Raw genomic sequence first — 8361 nt, forward strand, 5'->3', positions numbered from 1 at the left:
GAACCTACCGAGATGTTGTCGGAGGAACTCGGCCATGGCTCCTGTTCTTCTTCTTTTTGCAGAGAAAGAGAGAGGAGTTTGAGTGGTTTAGACACGTGGAGAGCATTTTGCATGAAAGTGAGGGGCATAATGGGATTTTTAAAAAATGAAAATCATATGCTTGCACATGATGGAGGTTCCGTCAAGTTTTAACAGCGAAACCTGACAGAATACCCTTAAACAATGGTTTTTGATACATGAATACCCTAGTTCGATAGTTTTGATAATTTGGTATCTTTCTGTCAAAATGGCCGATAATTCGATACCCTTTTATGAAGTTATCCCAAATAAAAAATACCCCCCATTTTTTGTCTCATAAGGACAAAGGGTAAATAGAGTAGAAAAACCACAGTTATAAAATATTCCCCCTTAATTAGGGGTGGGCAAAACCCACCCGAACCCGTAAAACCCGCACCACCCCTCCCCAAAATGGACAGATTGCATATTCACAAAGTCATTCACGGGCCTTACACATGAAGGACTCGTGTGTTATGGGGCGGTTTGTGGAATTGATATTTTTTCAACCCGCTAACCCACCCTGCCCTGAGTATAGGTATATGTATATATACGAAATTTTCCCCAACCCTAATCTGATTTAGAACTCTTCCCTCTCGTCCTTTTCTAACTCAAACGGCGCATCCACTTTGTTTAAGAGAAGCATAAATGGTTCCTTTGAAAAAAGAGAGGCATAAATGGTCATCATGTGAAGCTGAAGCATAGGCCATAAAGCAATTTTTGGCTGAACGCTCAGTCCTTTCTTGTCTTCTTGATTCCCTAGTGTTTTCTTGTCCGTTTCTTCTCCTTGTTGAATAAAAAAAAAAAAAAAGCATAGAGAGCTCTTCTAATTTTGAGATATGTGCTGTTGTCATGTTCTGCATAGCTTCAACGACCAAAAAAGGAATCGAAGACGATGATGAAATTTTATTATCTTGTGTCCCTGTTGTATGACCTCAACTGGCAGAAGGCACTGGCCCCTTCCTTCATTCTTATACGGTTATAAGATGGGTTTTCAGAATATTCACTCTTCAAGATTTCAATCAGCCAACACAACCTTTGTCTCAGATTTTCAGTCTCAGGTTGTGTTTGGGTAATACCCGAACCCGCTCTACCCTGCTCCGCCCTGTGAAACCCAATACCCGGTGGTAAGCATAACTATGGTGCGGGTAACAGGGTTGAATTTCTCAATCTGAAGACCCCGGATTGGGTTCAAGAAATCCCCTAAGGGTGCCCCACCTCAACCCGTGCACACCCCTACCCTTAATGTCTCAACAGGACAAGGGTAAACAGAGTATATAAAACCCAGAGTTATAAAATTACAAATATCCAAAAATAAGAAATAAAAGTAAAAAGTCTCAACTAAACAATAATATCAGTCAATCCTCATCATCATGAGATGGATGATGATGCTTGAGACACTTCTAGATATCAAGTTGGCTTAGTTCAACTCTGACACTGATAGAGCTAACCTCTCGCTGAATAGAGCTGATATCCCGTTGAATAGAACTCAAGGCACTCATAACCTGAGCAAAGCTATAATCATGCGATGGAGGAGGTGGAGCAGTCTGAGAAGAGGAGGGCTCCTGTGGGTAGCTCAACCTGAACTGGAGGCTGTGGAGCTTCTCCTTGACCTTCATGCCGCAGCTGGGCATTAGACTTCATGAGAGTCTGACTGCCAAGAGGGTTCGATACTCTCATCTTGGGCTCTGCAGAGATATCAGTCACAAATTGAAGACAAATCTTCGAGACCAAGCACGCAAAAGGAAGACTGATAAGTCTTGAAATATTCTATTTAAGACCCCTTAATTCACATGTGTTATCCTTTGATTGTGTTGTAAAATGATGTTTTGTTGTGTTTTTGTGTTCTGCCTTATTTTTAGGTCTAAATTGGAAACAAGTTTAAATAATATTAATTGAAGAGGTTCCTGCCAAGAGAAAAGCGGACAAGTCTTAAAAGCACATGTCAATCGATCAACTTTATATCTGATCGAGCGAAAATCGATCGATCAGTAAGCTAATTAGATCGAGTGGTTTCAAATCTTATAGAAAAATTTGCAGATGTCGACACAATCTTTGTGCAATTCAAAAATCAAACTCAAGTTATGCAGTTGAAATAACACATGTTCCAGAGAGCTTAAATTAGTTTATTTAATTTCCTTTATTTCAGCAATCTTTAGTGTTTGTTTAGTGTTTGTTTCATTTTATATTTGATAAAACTTTGGAATTCAAAAATTCCCGAGAGCTTAACCCAGTATCTTAAATGCTTTTCTTTAGTTTTTCTTTCCCAATTCCTTGTTCTTCACTGTTTAATTTTTAGTTTGGTTTCTTTTTACATAGATTGAAATAAGTGTTGTTTTACATATTGTTGGTAGAAATAAGCTTGAATTGTAGTTTCTAGTTCCTCTTACAGAATTGGATTTTTCTTCTTCCATAAGAGAATCCCATTTCTTTATGAGTAGCTAAATTAATTATAGGGTATTGATGGAACTCCGTCTGATTACAGTGGCTTGATTATGTCATTCTTTGGATTTCTATATATGTGTAATGATTGTAGCTTAGAGATTTGCAAAACTCTTGTGAAACGTTCTTCAATTCAATAATCAATCTTAAAAAGAAGGTTTTCTTGTCCATGAGAACCCTTCAATTCTTGAATGAACTCAACGTTTCCTATTCCTGTGATTAAGGGAACAATGGCTATGTAATGATGCTCTTTGACATAATCTATGTAAACTTAATAAACCATGCTAGGGAACATGTATTACTCCACATCATTTTAGTTTAAATGCTTTTTAGATGCTTTTCATTATAGTGTAATTTTTATGTGGATGATCCATGCAAAATCAAGAGATATGTATGCTTATTAAGAGATCTTATAGTCCATGCTAGGGAGCATACTTCATTCATAAGTAGATGTTAGTTGGATTGACTAATGTGTAACTAGATAGATTATTATTACCTTTTAAATAAAGTAGTTTCATGTTGAGGTCGTCGTGTGACTGACAATCATAACGCGCTCGTATTATGCGTATAAAGGAAATCCGAGATAGACATAATTTGCCATTGGTTTGAGGATTGAGTGAAATCAATTCCCTATCCCTTTCATTCTATAAATCTCTCCATTTTTAATTCTCTTTAGTCCATGTTAGCTATAGTGTTAAAATCAAAACAAAATATCTTTTTAAAGATAAATTGGAAAACATCTTAAGTATTCCATAAAACAAAACAACAGACACAATCCTTGTGGTTCAATACCCTCACTATAGTACAAAGATTCATACTATTGCGAGTGGTTTATAAATATTAAAATCCACGTAGTCATTCAAGCTGATTTAGTTTTCAAAACCAAAATCACTACCAAAGACCTATAGCATGATCATCTCTCGACTCGGGCATAATGTTGAGGATGTACTTCCACAAGCAAAAAGGCATCCTCATAGACAAAGTTGAAAATTGACTTCTAATATAAAGCAAGTGTACACGCACACAATGTGTCAACAAAATAATGCGGAAATTAAATAACACAAGATTTTTGTTAACGAAGTAGAAACTCAAAATGGGAAAAACTACTCCGGGGCAGCCGAACCCAGGATATCCACTATTCAGAAGACAAGATTAGATATAAAGTAGTAACACTCACATACCCCTGGTACAGTGGTCGTACCTTGCTCTCTAACGTGTAACCCAACATGAACACCTCCCAACCAGGTCTCCTACCTGAAGGGGTCTTCAATGGAATCCTTTACCTTAGGGCCAACCCCTAAGATAGACTTCAGTTTAAGCGCAGCAACAGCACACACAGCAACAACTTCACAATATAGCTCTCTTCAATACCGAATTCTTGTAGTTCTTAAGACTAGGGGCCTCTATTTATAGGCTGACAATTCAAATGAGTGTCTGGCTTGATAAAACTGGCCGCCGTCCGAACGGTAGTCATAGGCCGTCCGAGCGGACAACTGTGCGAGCGAAATTCTGAAAATTTCGCTGAAAATCTTTCCTGTTTGAGACCCGCGTCCGGACGGTGTTACCTTGTCGTCCGGACGGTCGCACATTAGCTGCAAGTAACTTCCATACAGAGGCTTTGCGCGTCCGGAATAGGAGGATGGTCGTCCAGACGGTTGATCTGATGCATGCAATTTCCATATTTGATACACGAGCATCTGGACCATGATGACTGACGTTTGGACGTCTGGATTTGAATTGGGATACTTGCCTTATGGATGAGCGCATCCGGACGGTTGTAGCAATCTTCCCATATCTGTATTTTGGAAAGAAATCCTGAAGCTTGATCGAACTCTGAGGATCATCCGGACAGGCTGCTAAATCGTCCGGATGGATGCAAGCTGCAGCAGTTCGAAGCTTCTCGACACAGAGGAAGGTTCAGACGGGAACCCACATCGTCTGGACGAATGATTCTTTAGTTTGATGTGCGTCCAGACGGTATGACATTTCGTCTGGACGGCTGGTGCTTTGGACAGCTGGGCGTCCGGACGGTATGACACGTCATCTGGACGGCTGGCAGGGAACCGATTTTTTTTTACTTACAAACTGTGCAGAATCTTCTGGAAACACTTCTGAATAGCGGAATCCCTGTTAAAGAGCATCTTTACAAAGAAGTGATTTTGCCCAACAAAATGTGGCCAATTTCAAACTAACGAACTCCCACATTTGGCCATTCTGGGGCAAAAATCACTTAGCCGGTTAAAAATACAATCCTGGTCTAAAAATAAAAATTACTCCCTCTTTTTGTCACAAAGGCACAAAGGGTAAAATATAGTAATTAAAATTAACCACGACAAGAATTACACCCCCTAAAAGTCTCAAAAGGGCTAGGGTAAACAGAGTAGTAAAGTCCACAAGTTTAACAAGAGTAACAAAAAGGACTGAATAAAAACATCAAGCTGGACTGTGGAAGGAAGAGCAGCATGGTCAGGTCCTTCACAAGTATAATAGCAAACGCATGTATCCTAGTCTGGGAAATCAGTCAAAGAGCAAGTCAGAATTATGCAAACATATAGTCGATAGACAAGGATAAGATAGGCAAAGATTTCCTTGCAAACATAATAATGAAAATAGCTTGCTCAACTTATGCAATGTGTGTGTGTGAAGGCTTTTTCAAAGGTATGACTTTCATTGATATGACACACAGCGACCAAATTTTCTAGACAAGAGAGAAAATCAGTGAGAGATTAATCAAAAGTTAAACTTTATAACTTACTAGGGCCTAGCCACCCTCATCTGATACACTCCCCCTAAGATGCAGCATCCAATTGTTTTTACTTGTACCATGAAAGACAAGGTAAAATTTTACTTGCACCATGAAGGACAAGGCTTATTTCAGCACAGAAGCAGTGGGAGTAAGTATATAGCACAGAAAACTGAAGAATTACTGCCTGATTCTTTTGAAGCTGCAACCTAGAGAGAGTGCCAGAATTTTTAGGTTCTAGGTTCAACTAGCATTTGGTCAATTTGACCATCTTGTCAAAAACCTCTCTCTTGTATAGAGTACCCAGAAGCAAAAGTTAGAGAGAAAAAATACACACATTCGGGGGAGCCTTGGATAGTGCATAAAGTCATCTCATGAGAGAAGCAGTTATCAATCATAAAAAGTGAGTAGGAAAACTTTGCATATGTCAAACTTATTGATACCGGATTGGAATGGAGGAACAGGAAACTCAAGAAATGAACAAGAAATTAAGGATAGGAGTTCACCACCCAAGAGATTCACCAAGGGGATATAGATTATCACCACCCCAAGGATTAAATCAAGGGATACAGAACTATAGGAATTTCACCACTCAAAGGTTAACACCAAAGAAATACAGAATTTACAAGAATGAGGATTCACTCTTGTCACAAACCAAACTGATATTTCACTCTCCAAAAAAATGTCCTCTTCAGCTTACAACCACAAGTATTAAAAGAGCTTGGAACAACCCTCCAAGCATAGGACAAGCAAGACAACCATGCTGCAATTCTTACACAAAATAAGGCATAGCAAACAGGTCAGGAAATAAGGCAGGAAACAGACAGGGGGACAATATCCAAAATAGGTAAGGAGACAGGGGATGGTTCAAAAGTAAGAAAACAACGTCCCAGATTTCTCGAGTGGACCCAACGACTAATTTTAAAACGGTCGCTGGAACGGCGCAAGGACTCATGCTTTCTCGCACAAGGCCTTTGGAGATCAGCTCATCAACTTGCCTTTGCAACTCTTCGTGCTCCCTTGGATTCATCCTATAGGCTGATTTGTTAGGTAAGACAGAACCTGGAATAAGATCAATATGGTGTTGTATACACCTCATAGGTGGAAGGCCCGGTGGAAGTTCTTCGAGAATAACATCAAGGAATTCCTCAAGAAGTGGTTGTATCATAAGTGAAATTTCAATGGGGTCTTTCTTTTCAACTACAATAAGAACATACCCCTTCCCACATTCAGTTAAGGTTTTCTCAACTTCACCTACAGATAGTAAGTTACAACCCTCCCCTTTAGATGGTTTAGGAGTAATTACCATTTTTAATGGGGCCAAAACCACTTTAACTCCATCTTTTACAAAAGAATAGGTGTTTTTCAGACCATTATGGACAGTTTTTCTATCATACTGCCAGGGCCTACCAAGTAGTATGTGACAAGCATCCATAGGAACAACATTGCACATAACTTCATCTTGATAATTTTTTCCAATGCAGAATTGAACTAAGCATTTCTTAGTTACCTGGATATCATTGCCCTTTCGAAGCCATTGAAGTTTGTAAGGATGGGAATGAGGAGCTTTTGTTTTCAGATTCAGCTTCTCCACCATGGTTGTAGACACCACATTCTCACAACTTCCCCCATCAATGATAACATCAAACACCTTGCCATTGGAAGTGCATTTGTGTGAAAAATGTTGTTCCGAAGCCAATCATCTTCGGCATAAGTTGATCTTAAGAGTCTACGAATGACAAGAGACTCTCTTGATCTGCATACGTCAACTCCTCCTCAGATTCTTCCTCAATTTGCTCCTCCTCAGCATTATCTTGCGATTTGGACAATCAAAAGCAACATGTCCAAAACCATGACATTTAAAGCATTTTCTACTTGAATTAGAAGTGTTGAAACGATTAGAACCTGATGGGGTTTCATTCTTAGCAGGTGGTTTGACAGCTGCTATCTTGGTTGGTGGAGTAGCCTTGGAAGTAGAACTACTCCCCCGGTTTGTGCTTCCATCACGATTGAAAGGCCGATAGGTGCTCCTACGCCCCTCCTTCAATTGTTTCTCCACCTTGAGTGCTAGCTTGCAAACATCATTGTAAGTCCAGTAGGGTTGCAATTGTACAATATTACTGATCTCAAGACGTAACCCTCCAAGATAGCGGGCAACCATTTGTTCTTCAGGCTCTACAATGTCACAACGCATCATAGAATGATCAAACTCTGTTGTGTATTCTTCCACTGAGAGATCATTTTGCCGAAAGTTGTGGAATTTAAGAAAAGCATCTTGCCGATAATGATCTGGCAAATACTTCTTCTTAATAGCCTTCTTGATCTTCACCCAAGTTACAATGCGACTCTTTCTCTCACGTTCTCGCTGCCTCTTAAGGTGTTCCCACCAAATAGAAGCATGTTTTCGTAACTTGATGGCAACAAGCTTCACTTTGTTGTGATCTGGAACATCTTTGTAATCAAAGATTCGCTCTATGGTGTTGAGCCAATCAATGAATTCATCGGGTTGCATTCTTCCTTCAAATTCTGGAATGTCCACCTTGACGTCACAATCCCGTCGGAAAACATGATTTCTTAGGTTACGTGGGTGAGGTGGAGTGCTGTCACTTGAGGTGTGACTATGAGCATGGTGAAAAGGATTAACTTCGTCTCCATCATTGCTGGAAACTTTAACATCCGATCCATGGTGAGAGGCACCATGTTCAGAAGCTTCATAACGCTATAGGCGTTGTTAAAGCTGCTGTACTTGTCTCCTCAAGGCCTCCATTTCGATATCTCGCGGGTCTCCTTGTGGCGGTGCTTCTGGAGCTGCTACCGGATTAGCTTGACCACAACAACCACGAACAGCCATAATAACAAGAACTATGGAAATCAAGGCGTTAGAGATCACTCTTAAGAAACCAAAGCTCTGATACCAATTTGATACCGGATTGGAATGGTGGAACAGGAAACTCAGGAAATGAATAAGAAATTAAGGATAGGAGTTCACCACCCAAGAGATTCACCAAGGGGATATAGATTATCACCACCCTAAGGATTAAATCAAGGGATACAGAACTATAGGAATTTCACCACTCAAAGTTTAACACCAATGAGATACAAAATTTACAAGAATGAGGATT

At 39.8% G+C, this 8361-nt stretch overlaps 1 protein-coding gene across 1 annotated transcript; it reads right to left on the reverse strand.

Annotated features, from left to right (window-relative positions):
• Window positions 1-1575: 1575 nt before the first annotated feature.
• LOC133853894 (uncharacterized) lies at window positions 1576-6836 on the reverse strand. Its single transcript, XM_062289915.1, has 2 exons — window positions 6191-6836; window positions 1576-1742 (listed from the first exon to the last, which is right to left on the reverse strand). The coding sequence occupies exons 1-2, from the start codon at window positions 6834-6836 to the stop codon at window positions 1576-1578; spliced, it is 813 nt and encodes a 270-aa protein (XP_062145899.1).
• Window positions 6837-8361: the final 1525 nt, after the last annotated feature.

The sequence above is a fragment of the Alnus glutinosa genome, chromosome 13 (genome assembly GCF_958979055.1).
Source record: "Alnus glutinosa chromosome 13, dhAlnGlut1.1, whole genome shotgun sequence".
Classification (NCBI taxonomy): Eukaryota; Viridiplantae; Streptophyta; class Magnoliopsida; order Fagales; family Betulaceae; genus Alnus; species Alnus glutinosa.

What these genes read in the sequence shown, in the direction of transcription:
- LOC133853894 (XM_062289915.1), bottom strand. Translation starts at nt 6,836, where the DNA reads ATGGTGGAGAAGCTGAATCTGAAAACAAAAGCTCCTCATTCCCATCCT. An exon ending in CCTTGTGCGAGAAAGCATGA is followed by an intron (nt 1,743 to 6,190) that starts GTCCTTGCGCCG and finishes ATATCTCTGCAG; the next exon opens with AGCCCAAGATGAGAGTATCG.